The 21,152-nt window shown below is 37.5% G+C and overlaps 1 protein-coding gene across 1 annotated transcript; it reads right to left on the bottom strand.

Moving 5' to 3' along the window:
- Positions 1-284: 284 nt before the first annotated feature.
- On the bottom strand, positions 285-20,472 carry LOC149544814 (protein HOMOLOG OF MAMMALIAN LYST-INTERACTING PROTEIN 5-like). Its single transcript, XM_089795397.1, has 6 exons — positions 20,164-20,472; positions 19,932-20,032; positions 2,617-2,726; positions 2,339-2,414; positions 1,858-1,998; positions 285-1,342 (listed from the first exon to the last, which is right to left on the bottom strand). The coding sequence occupies exons 1-6, from the start codon at positions 20,255-20,257 to the stop codon at positions 422-424; spliced, it is 1,443 nt and encodes a 480-aa protein (XP_089651523.1). The 5' UTR covers positions 20,258-20,472; the 3' UTR covers positions 285-421.
- Positions 20,473-21,152: the final 680 nt, after the last annotated feature.

The raw sequence follows: 21,152 nt of genomic DNA, 5'->3' as shown, positions 1-21,152 counted from the left end.
ACAAATAATTTATTGAATGTAAACCTTAATTCCCTAACAGAGACTAATTATGTTATGGCATTCATATGCCATCATCGCACGATAGATTTTCATTCAAGTGCCCTTGAAGCGGTATTGACTGGTTCAAGTAATTCAAATACATATAGTTTCAATTTCTCTACATCCATGTCAAATTTCTGGGAAAGTATATTAATGAATAAAAAAATAGGAAGAAAAATGAAATCAACAAGATGAAGAAAAGTAAAAACAATTCATCAAAATATAAATGCATGTGCATCGCCATCTTGACAAACTAAAGGTGGTTTACTCTTAAATGCAAACCAAAAATTTTTACATAATATTTTAATGCATATTCAATGCTATGGACAAATCACACTTAAAATATGGAAAAAGCAATGCCCCACATGAAATATTGACAAGCTTACTGGCTAGTTGATTGAAGAGTCAACAACTCCAGTGAGTGCTTAAGATGTTCAACGGCAGTGGGTACATCATCAAAAGCAAGTGCTCCAACTGCAAATCTTGCTGCTTTATGTGCCTCGGCAATTTTTTCAGGAGGTGGCTGGTAACTGCTGTCATAGAAATATGCAGCCGCTGGAGCAAATGCTGGCACACTGGTGGCACGCTCAAGTGCTGTCGACTCAACATATGATGCATTTGTACCAGCAACAGAACTGTACTGCAAATTAGATTGGAATTCTGGATTTGGAGACGAATCTACATGATAAGGGATTGAACTGGGGACATTTCCATTTATATTTTGATAAAATGATGTATTGGAAGGGTATGAGATATGGCTCACGGGTTGAGAATCTAAATTTCGTTCATGTATAGTTGAAGAAGAGTGATAATTTGAGTTATGAAGCTGGGAAGCATTCAAAGTGTCATGTGATGGAGAGATTGAATACCCTGCACCCAATTGAGCACCAGAGGCATCTTGAGATGCTCCTTGTATAGCATAGTAGGATGAGGAGTGGCCAGCTGGGTGGATTTGGGAAAAGTCTTGTGGAACCTGAGAATAAGAACTCACTCTCTGATATTCTGGTCCAGAATGGCTTTGGGAAAAGTCTTGTGGAGCCTGAGAATAAGAACTCACTTTCTGATAATCTGGTCCAGAATGGCCTTGGGAAAAGTCTTGTGGAGCCTGAGAATAAGAACTCGCTCTCTGATAATCTGGTCCAGAAAAGGATGCAGGGGGCTCCATATTATCTGCAGAATAATGTTGAAGATTTCTTGGAAACTGTGATGAAGTTTCTGGTTTTGTTTCTTCGTCTGGCACTGATCTTGCAGGAGCTTTTAGGCTTGCCTGAGAATTTTCTGGTCTTAACTGTCCTGGAGGACTCTGACAGGAAAAAAGTTCACCATTATTATCACAACTAGGTAAATGTCATCCATTCCACACTTTGAAGTTTAAAACCTTTACTAAAGTTTAATGTAAAATCTAGAACAAGGGTGGGTCCAAGAATAACAATGTTACAGAGAAAATGATCTCCATGTTTGACAGTAGGACAACAACCAAACAAATAATATTTGCAGGCACTTATGACGCATCATATGACAATAGGACAAAAACCAAACAAATAATATTTGTAGATGTTCATGAGGTGTCATATGCCAATATCTCCAGTTTAGCTAGAAACCTTAAAGATACTGAAAATTCAACACCATAAGAAGCATATACTGATAAGAAGTATTCATAGAAGAAATTTCCACTAGTTTGAACATCTATGTATTCAGGAAATGTGGAGGCATTGAGTACTCTTCCTTTGACTTGCTTATTTTAATGCTCCTAAAAAGTTTGGAGGTTTTCCAGGTCAATTAAAATTTTAATAAAAACAGTAACTTCAATATACATACATTTCCCTCCCATGATGAGTCCACAGTTCCTGACAGATCTTGGTCCCCGCCAGGAGGGCCTGGCTCTGGTCTCCTTCCTTCTTTTATTGCTTTACGAATATCTGCAGCCTTCCAGATCGCATATTTCTGCTTCTGCTCAATCTGCGAAAACCATTGTCTAGAAAATCAGAAAAACCTTTCAATGTCATACCATAAAATAAAATTTGGTTATAATCTACAATCTAAATTGCAGACAATTAAAGTTTTCGAGAACAAAATCTGATAAGATGGATACTTGCAGTAAAAATCAAGGCAATAGAGTAAGAACTGAAACCATCAAAAAGTTAAATACAAGAATTACAGACAATCTCTACTTCTATCCCAGTATAGCAAAGAGCCCAGAAGACAACCTAAAATGATTCTGAGGTCCTGAAGAGTTTTAGTGGCATAATATAAACAACCATGAACGTAAACTTTATAGCACAAGGATAAAACTACTCACCTCTGGTTGTACTTCACCAAACTGGCTGAGGATCTCAAAAAATATACTTGCTGCATAAAAAGTCTTTGCAGTGGTTCTGAAATACATGTGGAATGTTGTCAAATGCCAAGAAAAGTTCACATTAACTATCTAAAGCAGATTTTTGCTCTGGCAAAGCAGGTTATATACTGATTGTCATTAAATTGAACATTTTGACAACAATCATCAAAAATAAATTAACTGACAAGCACTGCAATATGCATTGGTAAGTCTAATTCAAATGGTTTGAATGATCATACAAGTCTGCCCGTCCAGCTCTGTCTTGTTTGTCAGCTTTTGCAAAAACATTTGATGCAAATCCCTCAACATAAAGATTGTCTTCAGGACTTAATGTCAAAGACTTCTTATCCTACAAATCAAAACCAGAAACAAATTCAAGAACATAATTACAGATATTATTATGTTTCTTTTAAAAAGATGATCATAAACTTGAATTGGTCTTCAGTAAATGGTAAAGGACATTAACATGCGTTCAGTTTTTACAAGTAGCTTCAATTTACATTATCTAACATTAATTAATAAATCACAAGTGCTGTCATATGACCCATAATATGGAATTACAACAATCATGAGAAGCCAGATACCTTTATGATTTACTTCCTTTTTGTGCAGATTAGGCAAAATGATATTCCTTTTAACAAGTATCCAGCTGTGTAGTATTTCAGATCTGATACAAACATAGAACTGGATGCAATATTCATTTTTGCCAATAGGAGTAAAACCTAATGTTTCCATCAGATATTTTCAATTATGGATACATCAGGCAACATTTATATGGGCCTAAGCTAGCTTTGGCTAATTGCTTAAAACATTTTTCGAGGATTTTACTAGTTATAACTGTCGGATTTTGCAAGAGTTTATTTTACATTTAGTGATGTTTCAACAAAATCCTTAATGAAATAAATCTCCTGATTGTCATATCCCCTGTCTGAAACCCAGTCGCAGTAACCAAAAGAAAACCCACAAATCAAATACTAACAGCAGCAATTCATAAATAGATCATTAATAATTATATCGGACAGCAATCAACAACTTTAGGCCAGCCTATGTATGGCCATTTTCAAGGTTAATAAATTAATAAATGATTAAAAACTACAATTTATAGAGTGGCACTTTATTTAAGAGATGCAACTTATTGGTATTTAAATGGGATGACTACCAAGAAGATGCCACTGAAGGACGTGATTCTTCCACCACAAGGAAGAGATAAATATGTCAAAAGGAATAGCATTCAAGGATCATTGAACCCAAGCAGATCTTATTTATAGAAGCCTTTAGTTGACTCCCGAAGTTGCCCGCGGGAGGCAGCAGCCTCTATGGGAAGCCTAGCGAGTGGGGGGACACTTATTGCACCTCCCTAAATGACCTCCAGGATTTAGAAGTTGGCTCTTTGTAGAGTGAAGGAAAAAAAAGCGCAGAGAGGTTTCCGCAAAAAACCAAGGCAATGCCCCAAACTTCTGACTGAGCACACAGGCTACCTCAGTACGAGGTCTTGAGGCACGGAATGGATCCCTCTGACTGGAAAATAATTATTGATCTCTAAAGGATAGAACTCTTAAACATAAAACATGACATATGAGAATAACTACTAGTTAAAGTTTGAGTTTGCACAAAAGATATTCATAAAGACAATGTGATTTACAACAGAGACCAAAGCGCTTGAGGCATGATTCACCATATTGACAATCTCAAAACTCAATTACAATCTTATGACTTTACAAAGATAAATCCTCTTGATTTCAATATCTATTCCTAGTTTGGATTTCGACTCCCTTTACAATGTATTTCCCTCCCCATTTAAAAGGTTTGGGCATAGTTTGTCCTTAGTGATCATAGGCGGTGCGAAATTCATTAGACGCCCCTCTCTGCATTTATCAAGTCTCAATCATCCCATGCTTATCCTCTAGACATCAGACATTTGTCGAATGGCTCTTGGCCGAGGCAACAAGACATCATGTGGGTCATAGTTTTTTGTTGTTCCTCTGCAAAAGGTGGTGGGCATCTAAATCCGAAGGTGTGTAAAGACCGATGAAGAAAACGTCCCCATCCATAGTCATCGCCACGTGTGAAGACGCATCTCAAGGATGGATCCGTTAAAACATATGTCGATGTTTCGTGTAAAAGTTGGGGCCTACGATGTCGAGAGGCGGATGACATGGACATGTGGTGCATCTATGGGTTTCACATTGAAATGTAGGGAGAGTGACCCTACAGAGATGCATCGCCTTGACAAGTGGCGTCATCCATTGCTACTCCTTCCACTGTCCTTGTTCGGAAATGAACTTGGGTCATCATGAATTTTATTTCACGGCACTGTGAAGTTTTACTTTACAGTTTTGGTGACTCTTGGGATGGTGGCCAAGGAGAAGCATGCACTCAATAAATAGCCTTGAAATCATGTGCGGAGGCGCACTAGGGAAAAAAATTGCTAAAAATCGCATTTTCTTTTGTGGTTGTGCACACAGGCACTTCGTAGAAATTAGGAAACCTACTTACAGAGTGTTACATTGAAAAATTGCTAAACAAAGCCATTTACGGGCTTGCTAAAGTAGCTTCCCTTTCTAACTAGCCTTTTACATGCTTCTGGACAGCCAGCGGAAGCACATCTAGAGATTTCGGAAGTATCCCTATAGTTGGGATGCTCCTGGAGGAGGGATGTTGACTTGAAGCGAGTGGAGGGACTCCTCTTCTCTCTATTGAATTCTTCCTCACACTTTGTGGTGAGCATGAAAGGGGGAAACTTGTAGCTTTGAGTCAGGTGCCTAGTGTGGCACCTATCAACAGGCTCCAACATCCTCCACATTGGAAGTTTCCCATCAGAAACCAAGTCTGACGGCCCACCCTCTGCTGCAAAGGTCACTTCCTATTGCAACCACTTGGGACCAACTAAATCTGAAGATTCAGGGTAGAGGGTGATAGATGCACAAATGACATCAAATTCCCTCAGAAAGGTGGAATCCACTTCCTCCCCCTCTTGGACCTCTACCCGATCCAGTAGTAGTGAGGGGAAAGGATTTGGGAAGGATCATGGGATCTTCTCCCTTATATGCTTCTCCACTTTGGTCGTTGTTGCTCTTCTCCACCACTCCATTGTTGCTTTCATAAGAAAGCTCCAAAAAATGTAGGCACATAATTTTCCTTATGAAATGACCACTTTTGCGGGGAAAGTGTGGGGAGGAATGATCATACACTACTTTTTGAATATCTTTCTTCCATACTTGCTCGGTAGACTCCTTCCTTTTTACCAAACCCTCTGAAATCATTACTATTTGCCGACAATCCATGTGCCGATAGACACAATTCTTCGTTCTCAACTAGCCACCTAGTTCTTTAGTCTCTAGTAGACACCTACGAAGTGAGGAGTTGCTCATGATGGTACCCTAGGACCTCGGCTTGTTGAATCAGAACATTGGAATTTGAGTTCTTCCTGTCAGCAATTGTATGTGCGCTCCTCAATGACCCGCAACTCCTAAAGATTTCATAGAATTTCTTTGCAGCTAATCTCCTCTTAGTGTTGGGTGGGAGGGAAAGATGTGTTAAAAGCTTTGCCCAAAGCTAGATGTTATTTAGGCGCTCAAGACAAGGTTGAGATCTTGATACCGCAAGTAGGGAGAAAAAACCTCTAGATTTCCCTGGAAGGGATAAGCAAAAAGAGTTTTCCCATAGGGTCTCTCCTTTAGAGAGACTTGTGGATAAGAGGGTGTGATTTGTTAAAAGGCACAAAAGCCCTTTGGATTAGAGAGTTGTTGTACATCAGCAAAAACCAATCAAATTGTCTGGTACATTGAGAAATATGCCTCAAATTATGCAAAAGCTGAAGATTGTATCGGATCTTCAATTATTAAGACCAATGTCCCACCGAGCATGCCAAAAAAGAAACCGTTGTATAGTGCCTCTCCCATTTGATTTTTGTAAGTTATCCTGATGGATGCAACCTTGATGATCTTGCTTTGTGAGTGATCATGATTGGGACCCATGAGTGGTCTACACCCTTGGGGTGATTTGATTTATATTATTGCATTAGCTAGTTGATTATGCTTATGCCTGATTTATGAGATTATGATGTGCTAGATAGTTTCACTGAGGTTTGTGCTAATGGTTACCAAGATTGATGTGGTACCTAAGATGGGAACAGTGGTTGCACTATGTGCTATTGGTTTGCTGCAGTTGATTGGGTTCCTGTAGCACTGATTGACTCATGTGGAAACCATGTTGACTTATGGTATTTTGGTAATATCTATATCCTGGTGTTTTATGACATTGCTTCAGGATGACTATTTAAAATTCATGTATATCATTTCTTTTATGCTGCTGAGTATTATGTTATTAATTCCGTTATTAAATGCTTAGAATAATTGGAAATTATCCTTATTGGATTCATTGATTTAGGCGCTACGAATATTCATCTTGTCTCTTTCAGTAAATTTATGCAAATGGATTAATTAATGATTAGTTAATGATTATTGAAATGAGATTAATTAGATGCTTTATTACGTGATTTTGCGTAATTGTTGCTTCAGCTATTATATATTGTGCATCTACACTTGATTGTTTCGTGTACTATAGAGGACTTATATCCCAACAGTGGCACATGGAATTAGTGATCAGACATTTTATGTTGAACCAATATCATCCCCGTATGGGCGATGTATCTTTACTATGTTATTTTAACCTTGCGGTAATAATGCATTATGTGATTAGACCCATGAGTGTGTCTGTGCATTTAGGATTGCGCAGTTGTCATGAAAAAAATTATATTAAATGATGTTATATGGGTTAGAGGGATTTTAATTATTTGATTTAATCTTTTATTTTATTGCCGACTAATTTGCCATAGTTGAATTCCAATTCGATTGGAATTGCCTGATTTAACTTGGGAAAGGGGTCAATTGGTTATTAAATTATTCTAATAACCTAATTCATAAGTCATTGTTGAAGTTTGTAGCTACGATAGAGATCTTTTTCTTTGTTTGTATAAAATGGAAATATGTTTGTTATCACCGTTATGGTCACTTTCAGCTGAAAGAAACATTTGAGAGATATTATATAAGAAGACATGTGTCATACGTCATGCGAAGGGGCACGAGTATGAAAAATATTAAATTTTGTATATTTGGAAATATGAAGGGTCTTGCATTTTGAAGACACCTTCGTGTGTAAGGTGACGAGTCAAAACGCAATCTATTTATATGGTTGCTAGTGAATTGTAATGGTATGAAGTGAAAGCTTTGTACTTGTACTTTTATCATCAATAAAGAGATGTTTTACTGGTGTGGTTGGGTTTTTCCCTTCAAGTGGAAGGGTTTTCCCAGGATAAATGTATTGTGTCATTTGTGTTTTATTTCTGCTCTTCTTTTGTTGGTTATCCAATTTGTGGGCTAAAAACATTAGCATGGTATCAGAACCTAGTTTGATACCAGCAATAAGAAGAATTGTTGAGTTCTGTTGTGGCATGCTTTATCTCTCTATTTGATATTTGTTTTGGCATCTATTTGCTATCGTGAGATATTATTATTGTCAGGGATCATTATCTTTTGATGATTCTATTGGTTCCCAAAATCGCAGATTGAAATCCTACGAGTCTTGCCAACTCGATGCTGGGGTATCCAACCAGTTATGGCCAACTTGATGGAACTAAACCATGAAATTCAAGTTCCCTGCACTTCTGGCTCTACAAGGTCAAGGCAGGTGTACCTAATCCTAAATAAATAACTTAAATCCAAGATCCTTATAGCAGATCAATTAGAATGCGAATGCAATGAAAGTTTTCCTAACAGCAAGAATTACAGAAAACTTCTACTTTGCAAATTACAAATTAAGAATAATAAATCAATATATGAGTGTTTTTAATAAAAATAATTATTATAGATGATTGCAACAAATGAATACATTAATTCTTCAAAGGAAAGACATGCAATAATTGCCAGAGTATGGATCACGAATTATGAATAATGTAAAGACCAGTGACGAAGGGCAATAGAGTCAATATTATAAGTTGAAAACATACAACTTTATAAAATTCTATGCACATCAATTATAAACAATTTAGTAATCAAGATGCGACAGATCAAATATATGGATGCAATTTAAAATAGTCTAGAATGTATTTTAACTCTTGTGGTTCAGAGACAAACTAGATATAGATTTTGGAAACAATTAAATATTTCTCAATATCTATGATATTCGATTTTAAAAAGCTATAATTGATCCTATCCACTTATCTACTTAGTTACCGGATTCGTGACCTAGAGGCCGGATCCGGATTCGGGTCCGATCCGGATCCAGATTCGTGCCTGGATTCGTGCAGATCCGGGCAAGATCCTTGTTTTACACAGTGGATTCGTCCGGATTCATGGCCCACGAATCTTGACGAATCCACTGTGTAAAACAAGGATCCTGCCCGGATCTGCATGAATCCAAGCACGAATCCTCAAGGATCCAGAGTGAATCCTCAAGGATCGATAGGTTTAAGTGAGTCTAAGTTATTTAATATGACTTTTTTAACTATATTTTTTTGCTTTCTAGTGCTAAAATGACCTTTTTATGCATTATATATACTAATAAATGAGAGAAACAAATAAATAAATAAATATAAATATATATATATATTCACGAATCCCCCACGAATCCTAATCGGGGGAAAAAAAAAAACGAATCCACGGATCCGATTCACGTGCCCAAATCGGATTCGTATCCCGAATCGGTAACTAAGCTTATCTATCATATAAATTATTTATAAAATTAAAAATAATATTTATAAAGGACGAACTATATAATATTTTAACTCTAAAGCTTCATGCAAATATATATATATATATATATTTCTTACTGGGGAAATAAAATTGCACTGAAGACACTCCTTACGAATGATCCATCCAATACAATTTGACTCCAGAATCGCATAAGAATTTATTCAATAATCCGGAATTCACGAGCTTAGTTCAAAAATTCATTCATTTCCCAATGAAAGAATACAATATATCAAATGCGCATGTGTAGTATGAATATGTAAGCTTTTTGGAAATTATATATGAATATGAATGTGTTGTTTGATTTTACATCTATATTTATTATTTATAAAGGTGAAGAGGCACTTAATGAAACAATACATCCTTTCATAGCACCTAATTACAATTTAGCGGTTTTACAACGAATCTGATTAAGTCATCACGTATAACCACTTCCACCTTCTCACACCTCTAACGCATGCCTTTACACAATATGGCCACGTCTGGAGTTCGGTCAATGTTCAGAAAGTGCGATGAAAGTTCCAAAAATCCCATACAAATCCTCGTTTCGCATATATTCTCTCTGCTTTGATGGTGACTCATCTGTCCATGCTCTTCATTGACTGTATCCTTGCGGTCTATGGATTCGAACATCTAATCATCGTTTCACCCTTACAGATTTTCCATTGTACCATAGGCTTGCATCAAACACAAAGCAGCGTAAGATACTAATCATCACATAATGATTGGTAGAAAACCTTGCATGGGAGGCTTCTGCAAGATACAAAAATTAAGATATCCATTATCGTGCTCATCGTTTTGGGGATGGCAACTTGCGTGTCTAATCCCATTCCCGATATCAGCTACAAGAGAAAACTTTATTCAAATCTCATAGTCTATATTCAACAGTTCTTCTTATCGAATGTTATGCACATGATGGCAAGCATCTCGTTGACTCCCACTCGATATCTTGGCATCATTGAGAATGCAAATGATGGATTGGCTTGCTGTTATATATGAGATACATTGAATATACATGCTCTGTCTGCAACTCATAATCTTCATTCATGATGTTTGCGTACCAAAAACCATGGCTTATTCACTGGATTTAAGTCATGAGATATGCCACTTCAAACAAGATATTTACCAATAATGATCTTCAGCAATCCACAGATTTATTCTTCGCAATGAAGGTACTCAATTCAGAACATTCTTTACATCCTTGGAGGCATCCATTTTCAATTTAAATGGCTATTTCTTTGCTACTTTGTATATCGCTGTAGCATCTGATAAGGTGTGTATTTACTCTCCACGCCTCAACATATTGTGTGCTTGGTGACTCCTGTTTATGACTGGCGGCTCATATTCATTCCAGAATTTCTTTAAATCCATTACTGCTGATGCTCACGATCGATCTCTAACTGGAAATCCTTCGAATCTCTCAGAATTAATTCTGTTAATTCATGCTTGTGCCTCTGTCGTAGTCATGAACAAAATCCATGCAATTATCCCTTGGAGAATTTCAAAGTGAAAGAAGTATAACACCTTCCAATTCTGGAGATATATTTCTCATGTGCAGATTACTGCGAATGCTATCTAATTCACATAACAAGGATCTCACATTTGTTCCATATATTTTAAATGCTTCATCTCGTACATGGCTTCATACAACAAATGCAAATTATGCATGGTCTGATGCCCAATCAATGCCAAGCAGAACAAATAGTCTGATGTCTTTCTCATAAACATACCAGAAAATACATTAGTCACTTCCAGACTTCACATGCTTTACCAAGGCTTATCCAAGTTTAAAAATTGTCCTGTCTTCAAGGTTCAACACATACTCTGAGTAATAACAGAATCTGAATAGCTACATCTGTAGTAGGAGCATCCTTCATAAACTGAATACACCGCTCACTCATCCCTCATTGAATCTGGCATAATGATGAAATAGTTAAAAAATATCTCCCTGCTGTAGTTGCTTGCATAGTTCTACTTCAATCCTCTAGCACTATAAATCTGCTTATATAATCAGTTATTGCCATAACATCAACCATGTTACAACAGTGATTATAATCTCTTTACAAATTTGTCCATAAGGTTTTCATATATTTACTTCAAGATTGCTCTATCAGTAGGTACTTCTAATTTTTATATCTTGGAAAAAATGCCAATGACAAAAATCCCCCAACATTGTTTCACAAATGGAGACACAAATTTTAGGCTCCATCAGGTTCTCTTCCTCGCGTTTTTTATATGAAGATGAAGTTTTCAGGGTTCTTTGATAAGGGTTTTTTCAGTGTGCTATATGGTGTGAGTTTTCAGAATGTTGACGTTTCATCCCTCAACTCTTGAGGAAACACCTAGTCTGGGTCCTGGTGCATGAGGTGTTTGGAGTATTGTTTACAGTTTGCTGTAAGATCAAATTCCAAATCTGCATTTGAGGCATTCCCTTCTTGCACGTCTTCAGCCACGGTTTTGCTCGCTCAGGGGAAATCTTCAGCTACAAAAGCGGATTGAATGTGGTCTTCAAATTTAGAGGATACGGGTAGATATTCAATCGATGTGCGCAGCATGAGCCTAAAGATGGACGGATCGTAGGAAACTAAAAGGAGCTTAACTGCAGACATTGAAGGAAGTCTCCAAATCGGTACTGGAACCAAATCGAAGGAAGATGAGACTATCATCTATTCCCTGTAAAGATATGGTTGTGAGAGAAATCATCATGTGTTCATCTGAGACCCCAAATTCTCTGGAAATAATATCTCTATTACAGGCTTTCATGTCTATGGGAAGAGGGAGACAATCTTTTAATCAGACATTGAACTCACTGTCAAGGAAGCAAAGGAGGCCCTATATGGAGGATGTAATTGAATCTCAAGAAGGCCTCAATGGAATGCAACCATGTCTGCAGACACATTACTTGCTGAGGCTATCAGGACAAATCTTCTTGTTCAAGGCCACGTTGGAGTATTAGTTACTCACGGCAGATATAGTCCACATTGGAATTTCAGTTATTCACGGCATATTAGTTTCTTCGTGTCCTGTCTGGTGGAATTCATTTTTTGTCAGATTTAACTCATATTTGCAGCAGCTATGATTGTCGGGTGTATTCATATTCATCACACGATTCTTGAACTTGGTGATGGTTACACTCCCTTGTAATCGTCTTGCTTATTCTATTTGGTTCTGTGTGTTCAAAGCTTCCGTGTGACCTTTACTATTCCCAGAAAGCCACTCGTCAATGAATATTATTTGTATTCATCTTCATCTGGTTAAAAAGAAGAGCACGTGGAATTCGTTTTTCTTTCAATGCATAACCTTTAGGAGAAAGTGCGTATCTCAGGCGTCTTCTGCTAAATCAGTTTTCATTCATTCGCATGATGTATTGGTTCTTCTTTGATGTCTTGTGCTCTTTGTTATTCAAGAAATTACAGTGGTGATCGTATTCAGTTTTGCCTATCTTTGCATATGCATATTTCTTAGATTTCGTAGCACTTGGAATCCATGATATTACTTCCAGCAGTAGTGACTGTCACTGGAAGGACAACTAACCATCTGTGCATTTAATTGAGTCTGAGGAGAGGTCAATATCTATTGGCATACATTGGCAGACCATGTGCGATCATGTATTAGAAAAGCAAGTGACAACAACTGATCCAACAGGCCGACGTGACAGGAGTGGCTGACGAGATAGAAGTTGCAGATGAGACAGGAGTTGCATACTCCAAGTTCCGTAAGCTTTAAAGAAGAGACGCAACGTCTGCTATAGTTGGGTTGAGTCGTGTCTAGCGTCAAAGCTCTCCTCAGGAAAGAGGTAGAGCATCAGCTAGTGTGTGGGCCGGGAATCAAGGCAAAAGCATCCTCAGTTGTGACACCGAAAATTAAGGAACGGTACTTTGGCTGCTCTTACAGATTCTCTCGGGCACACAAGCTCTTGTTATTGTAAGATTGTGGAAGGGCTGTCATAATGCCTATTGTCTATTTATGAAAGTCCCTCTTAACACAAATACATCTTACATGGGTGTTGCTTGTGTTTGGCAACTCATGCTCCTTGAAGAGGTGTAGTGGAGGACTGAGTGAGAATACAGAGATATTTGTGATTATATATATAAGTATTATGTAATATTTTTACTTTTGTCATAACACTAGGAATTGTGTTTTCTCTCTTGTATACAGGATGCAACAAAATCAATAAGGATGTTGCTTGTTGATAAGGATGTTGTATTTCAGAGGAGAAGTTCAGCCTCAGAGGGAGACACTGTAATTAAAGTTGTCCCTACTGATAGGGAGACTCTGTTATTAAAGTTGTCCCTGCTGAGAGGGAGACTCTGTCATTAAAGATGTCCATGTTGAAAGGGCGTTTCTGCTAAGAATCTCAGTTGTTAAGGTTGTCCCTGTTGAGGAGTCTCTGTTAAGAAAAAAATAACTCAGTTTTTAATGCACTCTTCTCTGGGAGAAAGTTGAGGTGAAAACCCTTGTTCTACCCTCTGCAAGTAGGTACAGTGGACCACCCTCTGTGAGTAGGCATGGTGGAAATACATTCTTCTCTAGGAGAAGTCTGAGGTGAAAGCCCTTGTTCCATCTTCTACAAGTAGGTACAGTGGACCACCCCCTGCAAGTAGGCATGGTGGAAATGTATCCTTCTCTAGGAAAAGTTTTGAGATAAAAGCTCTTGTTCTACCTCTTACGAGTATCACCTTGTGCGAATTAATGTGGTGAAAAGTCATGTGCATGACTCCATGACTCTAATTTTATGTACTTATGAAGTAACTATGGTAAAATTGTGTTATGCTGAGATAACACATGTATCATTGACATCTTTGGTTGCAGCTATGTGTGCCTGCCTCAATCTCTCCCTTGCTAAGAGGGCATGTTGAAGTTTGTAGCTGCAATAGAGATCTTTTTCTCTATTCGTATAAAATGGATATATGTTTGTTATCATCGTTACGGTCAGTTTCAGCTGAAAAGGACAGTTGTGACATATTATATAAAAAGACATGTATCATACATCACGCAAAGAGGAACGCATATGAAATATATTAAATGTTGTATATTTGGAAATATGAAGGGTCTTGCATTCTAAAGACACCTTCGTGTGTAAGATGAAGAGTCAAAACGCGGTCTATTTATATGGTTGCTAGTGTATTGTAATGGTATGAAATGAAAGCTTTGTACTTGAACTTTTATCATCAATAAAGAGATATTTTACTGGTATGGCTGGGTTTTTCACTTCAAGTGGAAGGGTTTTCCCAGAATAAATGTATTGTGTCTTTTGTGTTTTATTTCTGCTCTTCTTTTGTTGTTTATCCAATTTCTCAGCTAAGAACATTAACAGACACTTTGGAAAAGTGTTTATATTGGCAAATGAGAACTTTATTTCTCACTTTATCACTTTTAATTCCATGTTTCAAGAGCAAAATGCTCAAACCCTCTTTGGCTTAAAATGATGAATTACTCGTTGCGAGAGATTGGCTCAGCGGATCATCGCGAGGTTAGTCTCGTTGGATTCATAGCGGAGAAATCTTACTATGCCGAGGGTTGCAGTACATTTGGCAGGTCTGTTATTTTATGGCGTCATTTCCCATTTTAGCCCTCTTGGCTGCGAGGTAGGGCCTTCTCATTTTTATGGTTTTACTCCGTTTAAGCTTTTGTTTCTTGTTGCTAAATGTTAGAGAGTGGAGAACTAGCGTTGTCCCTCCAATTTTACACAATTCCATCACCCGGTCGGGCAGGTGTGAGTTTTTGTATTTTGCCCATTTGGGATTTGAAGCTTTTTGCAATGTTATGCTTCTAGATTTCCGTGAAGTGTCCGGAGCCATGATTTTATTTGAAAAGTGTGATGTTGGGTGGATTTAGACCAATGGGTTTTAATTTTGTCGATTTATTTGATGTTTGATTTTTTGGGTGTTTTAGGCATTGTCTCGGTTTGCATGCCATCTAGTTTTCGCTCGTTTCTCTGATTGGCTTAATTAGGGATTGGATCTTGTAGCCCTTGCTTTAACGATTAGGATTGTGGAATCGGAATGGTTATAGGACATTCGTGTTTCCATATTGATTTTCGTGGACTTGTGTCTTTTGTTGGATTTGTCAGAGTGTGAATCTTAGCCTTTTTAGTGAATTTTATTGGACCCTTGGTCTTGTGACCCTATTCTCGAATTGGGGTTGCCATTTTGTTTCTATCTGAGAAGTTTGAATTTTGGGCTTTTATTCTTGCCTAGTTTTGTGTGCCACCCGTGTTTGGTCGGGGTTTTGGCAGTGTCTTCTTGGATTATGGAAATGGATTGTACTCCATGTTTCCTTTTTGTTGTGCTTCTATTTCATGGACATTGGGATTCATGTCAAATCCATACTCTCAAATTTAGGCCGGTTGAGTGAGTTCATGATACTTAATGACTTATTGCATTATTCGGATGCATGTTGAATCCGTACTCTCGGATATAGACCGGTTGAGTGAGATTGTTATACTTGTTTCATTTGTTGCATTTCTCATATCCAACCCTTGCATTGTTATTACTTGATTATATTCATGAAGTTGGTTGTGCCCACACACAAGCAGGTGCGCATGCATATGACGAGATCTTGTGAGACCTGAACTCCCAGATATAGGTCGGTTGAGGGATTGTTCATTTGGGGGTTGGGTTGGAAGAGCATGGATATGTAGGGTAGAAGTGTGGAGTGGCTTCTCTCATGTACCTTGGGGTCAAAAGTATTCCAACAAGGTAACGTGAAGAGGTCCTAACAAGTGATAACCAAAATTAATAAATGGGTAATAAAACTTAATGATAAGATAAGAGAACACTTATACGGTTAAGTCGAGGGTGTGTCCCTGAACGGTTAAGCCGAGGGCATGGTGTGATGATTTCCTGAGGGATTCGTTCCTGCCACATATAGCTTGAGCTTCCCAATGCGAAGCGGCTTACACTCCACTTGAGTCCCTACATAATTATCCTATAGTGGGTCTGACTAGTGACCTGATGTACTACATTGTCTACACGAGCATATTGTTGTTGGTATCATATTCATGATTGGCATGTGTGTTCGTCATGGGTGATTGGCTTATGTGTTTGTGGTTAGGTCATTATATCCATCAGCACAGTGAGAGTGGGCCTACGAGTACCACATGGTTGGGAGGCCTAGCTACCTATACCACTGCTAGGGACCAATATACAGAGACAATCTACTTGTAGTCTTGAGGCCAAAGTTGATGTTCACTTGGTGCTTCAGTGTATCTAGAGTATGTTTCCTTGCGATTTATGCTTTACTTTGGATGCATTTGATATCATGTTTAGATGATTCTTAGTATTTTATTTGATGCATTCCTTTATCATGATGTTGTATCTTATTGATTAGTTGATGTTCCTTACCATTGCTTTGGATTAGCGATGCTATTGATAGATTAGCATGTTAGATGTACTTGTTTCATGTGATGTTATTGATGATTTACTGGTAAGAAAGATCTCATAAGAGAACACCAACGATCTTGTTGGCGAAATGAGAGTTCATGCTCGGGGGTATGGTTAGGATCCTCAAGGTCTCATGGTGCCATTAAGGTTGGGAGGAAATGAGCATAGTTGATCTGATTTGGTTGTATCATATGCTTATTACTTATTTCATTATGATGTGCTTATGGATTACTTGCGGTTTATGTATCATGATGCACATGTTGAACTTGGCACTTTTGCTTGATTATGATGATGCATTTTGGCCTAGTGTAGGAATGTTCTTTGATTCAGTAAGTTATACTATTAGACTCATTTATATGCTTCGAGTGATCACCCCTCAACTTTGGTAGTTTCGGTACTCCCTGGTGTGGAGGTTCTAACCCTACTTTTCTTTCTAAGATGGTCGACTGGCCTTGTGAGTTATCATGGGCGACAGTTGTTCAGCACTATACGACATTGGCTAAGTATTGTATAGCAATATGGAGAAATATCGTACGATACTGGACAAGTATCATACTACCTTTATATGGTTTATTGTCCAATACTGGAGAAGTATCATTTTACCTTTATGCAATCCATCGTACTTCTTTGAGATGGTCTTTGCCAAACAGTGTTGTGAAGTATCGCCTGGGGTCTTTTGGAAGACCTGCTCAGCCAAATAACAGGTACTTCCCGACTTGTCTGGTGTGTTCCAAAAGGTGATTTGGATACCCTTTTGGGAGTTCTTGCTACCTATACCTTGACCATTCAGTTACGAGATGTTTAGTGTTTGGGTGTTGTCCTTAGCAATTGTTGTACCGTTGGTAAATTGAACGTGTATGACTTAATCATCTAGGATTTGTGTTTGGAAATTAAAAGGAACCTTGTATGTCCTATTCTTGTAGATGGTTAATGAGCACGTTTGTAAGTGATGAACGCTTGGGGATCTTTGGTTGGTTGGTTAGTTTAGTCTTCCTTTGTGATCTTTTTTATGTTGTAGTTACATGTATCTGTGCTTTATCTTTAAAATAAATATGTTAATCTTTGTTTATCCTTGTTTCCAAGGATCTCTGGCTGGGGCATTACATGTTGACTCCTAAAATTGTTCGCCAGAGGCAATGGCCTCTATTGGAAGCCTAGCAAGTGGAGGGACACTTATTGTGCCTCACTAAACGACCTTCAGGATTTTAGAAGTCAGCTCTTCATTGAGTGAAAGGGAAAAAGGTGCAGAGAGGTTTCGGCAAAACCAAGGCGATGCGCCAAACCTCTACCCGAGTGCGCGGGCTACATAAATATGAGGTATCGAGGCACAAAATGAATCCCTTCGACTAGAAAACACTTATTGATCTCTAAAGGACAAAACTCTTCTACATAGAACACGACATACGAGAATAACAACTAGTAGAAAAGCAGAGTGCATAGTCTAATCAACAGCTATCCATATGAAAGTATTAAAGTCTGAATTTGCACATAGATATTCATAAAGACAATGTGATTTACAACAAAGACCAAAGGGCCTAAGGCATGATTGATTATATTGACAATCTCAAAACTTGATTATAATCTTAAGGCTTTACAAAGAGGAATCCTCTCAGTTTCAATAACTATTCCCAGTTCGGATTCCCTAGACTCCCTTTACAATGTATTTCCTTCCCCATTTAAAAGGCCTAGGTGTAGCCTCTCCTCTGTAATCATAGGGAGCGTGAATTCATCAGCCGCCCCTTCCTACGTTTATCAAGTCTTAATCATCCCTTGCTTATCCTCTAAACAACAGCAATTTGCCAAATGGCTCTCTGGCCAGGTGGCAGTACATCACGTGAGTCATAAACTTTTCACCGTTCCTCTACAAAAGGTGGCGGGCATCTAAATTCGGAGGTGCGTGAAGACCGATGAAGCAAACATCCCCATTTGCAATTGTCACAATGTGTGAAGATGCATCTCGAGGCTAGATCTGTGTTGAAACACATGTCAATGTTTCGTGGAGAGACGCTGACGACATGGACACGTGGCACATCTAGGGGTTTGCCACAAAATTGTGGGGAGAATGACCCCGCAAAGATGCGCCATGCTGACAAGTGGCATTGTTCATTGATACTCCTTTGACCACCATTGTTTAGAGGTGAAGTTGGGTTGTTGTGAACTTGTATTGCGGCATTGTGAAGTTTTACTTCACACCTTTCTCAAATATATAAATATAATCTATAAATTGTACCAAATTAATCATCCCACAACAAAGCCATTGATTAATCTTAGTTTAGTTTCTGGATTCAATTGCGTGAGTATTATTATTTTCTTTCCATCAACATTTTGCATCACACTAGGTAATCCATCATCAAAATGATAGAGAACACAAGAAAAAAAGGTATGATGATGGATCACAGAGTGTGATCCAAAACGTTGATGGAAAGAGAAAATACTCATGCAATTGAATCCAGAAGCTACACTAAGACTAATCAGTGGCTTTGTTGTGGGATGATTTATTTGAGACCAATTTATAGATTATATTCAGATATCTGAGAAAGGCTTTCATTGCGCTCTCTATCATCCTAATGATGGATCACAAAGTGCAATCCGAAATGTTGTCCATTTTTTCCCTGTGTTCTCTATCATCCTAATGATGGATCACTGAGTGTGATCTAAAACATTGATGCAAAGAATACTCATGAAATCAAATGCAGAAACTACACTAAGATTAACTAATGGATTGTGGAAATCTACTAACTCTCCAAGCACTGATTATTACAAGTCTGCAGCAATCTCTTCCTTAAAGCAATTAAATATCACATGCATAATTGTGTAGAACCAGAAGGTGACATATGTTTGAAAGAGATAATCTAACAGGAAGAAGATAATCATCAGTATCATCTACAGCAGATCAAGTTGTAACAACACCTTCAATCATCGTGGTATGGAGGAATAATAGTACTCCCTGTCCATATTTGAATGGATGTGAATGTCAAAATGTATTTTGCAGACTTCATCTCTGACATGTATATTTACTATAATAAACACATACAAGTAAATGTATATTTATATCTATACAATTGACAATATCATACACCTACAATAATCATATAGAAATTGTGCATGGACAAAGATTTACATGGAATAAAGAGTTAAATGAAAAACAATATAATTGTTTTCATTCATCCCTTAACGGATTCATGAGCGTTATATGACTAACTAAAAAATGTTGAATTCTCAATTTATTGTTTGTTCCAGATTCAACTGTAAACTAGGGATTTCCTACAACACAGGGTTACAAGATATAGAAATTCATAATTGCACACACCGATTTTAAAATTGATTTCTATATTGTTTTGTTTTGTTTCCGCTGCTTAAGATTTGTGTTGGTTTTTATTAGGGTCAAACTGAATTAGGGTTGGGTAAGTAAGCGTGTACCTTTTCCAGCTGCTTCATCAAGGAAACCAACAAAGCGCTGGTTGTTTTGGTTCGTTCCTTTGCGGGGATCTTCAGCCCTCGCTCCATTGCAAATAAACGGCCTTTAAAAATATCACACAAACTCTGGTAATTTGTTTTTATGATTGCATAATTTGTGTTTGATAAAACGATGGTTCAGGATCCGATTAGCACTGTAGCAGCAGTATTGAAATCAAATTTATAAAATACTTACAGTAATAGGCGACGAGAGGTTCGTGTTTCTGAAGTTCATCGGCTCTCTGCAGGAAAGGGAGAATTAATTTTGCAGGCTCTGTGTCGTTCACCATTGTTTGGTGATGATGATAACAATACGGTGATGTTAACGGAGCTCGTAAAAGAAAAATGCACAGTACAATAGTTATGAGCAGCTAAATTAAGGGATCTTTGCTTCGAAGCAAGGGCAATTTGGAACCAGACACATCGATGCTCGAATAATTTCCTTTTCTCTTTTCCTGTCTTTTCTTTCAATTTTTCTTACTCTATCAGACATTTCAGTGGACGAGATAAAATTAGTGGGAAGAAACTGTGTATATTTTTATTTTTAGAAAATTAGAGAAAGAAAAATATTTCATTTTAGAATATGATTCTTATAGGACAGTATGAAGTTCTATAAATATCTTGATAACTAATTGTTGCATTGATTTATTCAGTGAGAGTTCTCTACTTAAAATCAAATTAACATAATGCGATATGTTGTGATGAGGATTTTATCTTTATTTTTTAGTCAATATAAATGTATAAGATTTAAATACATTTTAAAATATTTTTTTAAAATATTCAATGAATTTAAAACTTATAATATAATAGTTTGACAATTTTATTGTGTATGCTTATGTTTTGTGATATTATTATTACGATTTAATTTTGTAATTTTTGAGTCAAACTCATTGACCTATGTTTCATGAGTACCGGTTCACGAACCCATCTCTTGTGAGAATAAATGGAATAGTTAATACTCATTGGATATAGGCGGTGCTTATAGAGGTGAAGTGTCGGGACTTTGCGGAAGGTCACCCATCTTGGTACTACTCCAACTTGAGCACGCTTAGCTACAAAGTTTCCTCTATGGTTAAACCCACTCTACTTGCAACCCCATTTACAAAACCTTCACCAAGTGTTGTGCCATGAACCATTTATTAGAAAGCCTCTTAAGCTCATTAAGTGATACAAGGAGATATTTAC

The sequence above is a fragment of the Cupressus sempervirens genome, chromosome 8 (genome assembly GCF_028749045.1).
Source record: "Cupressus sempervirens isolate cs-2001-9-10 chromosome 8, ASM2874904v1, whole genome shotgun sequence".
Taxonomy (NCBI): Eukaryota; Viridiplantae; Streptophyta; class Pinopsida; order Cupressales; family Cupressaceae; genus Cupressus; species Cupressus sempervirens.
This window is presented reverse-complemented; position numbering and strand designations above follow the sequence as displayed.

Coding starts and splice junctions, on each gene's coding strand:
- LOC149544814 (XM_089795397.1), bottom strand. CDS start 20,257: ATGGTGAACGACACAGAGCCTGCAAAATTAATTCTCCCTTTCCTGCAG. Junction 20,033..20,163: donor ACCTCTCGTCGCCTATTACT/GTAAGTATTTTA, acceptor ATATTTTTAAAG/GCCGTTTATTTGCAATGGAG. Junction 1,999..2,338: donor TTGGTGAAGTACAACCAGAG/GTGAGTAGTTTT, acceptor TGGTTTTCGCAG/ATTGAGCAGAAGCAGAAATA.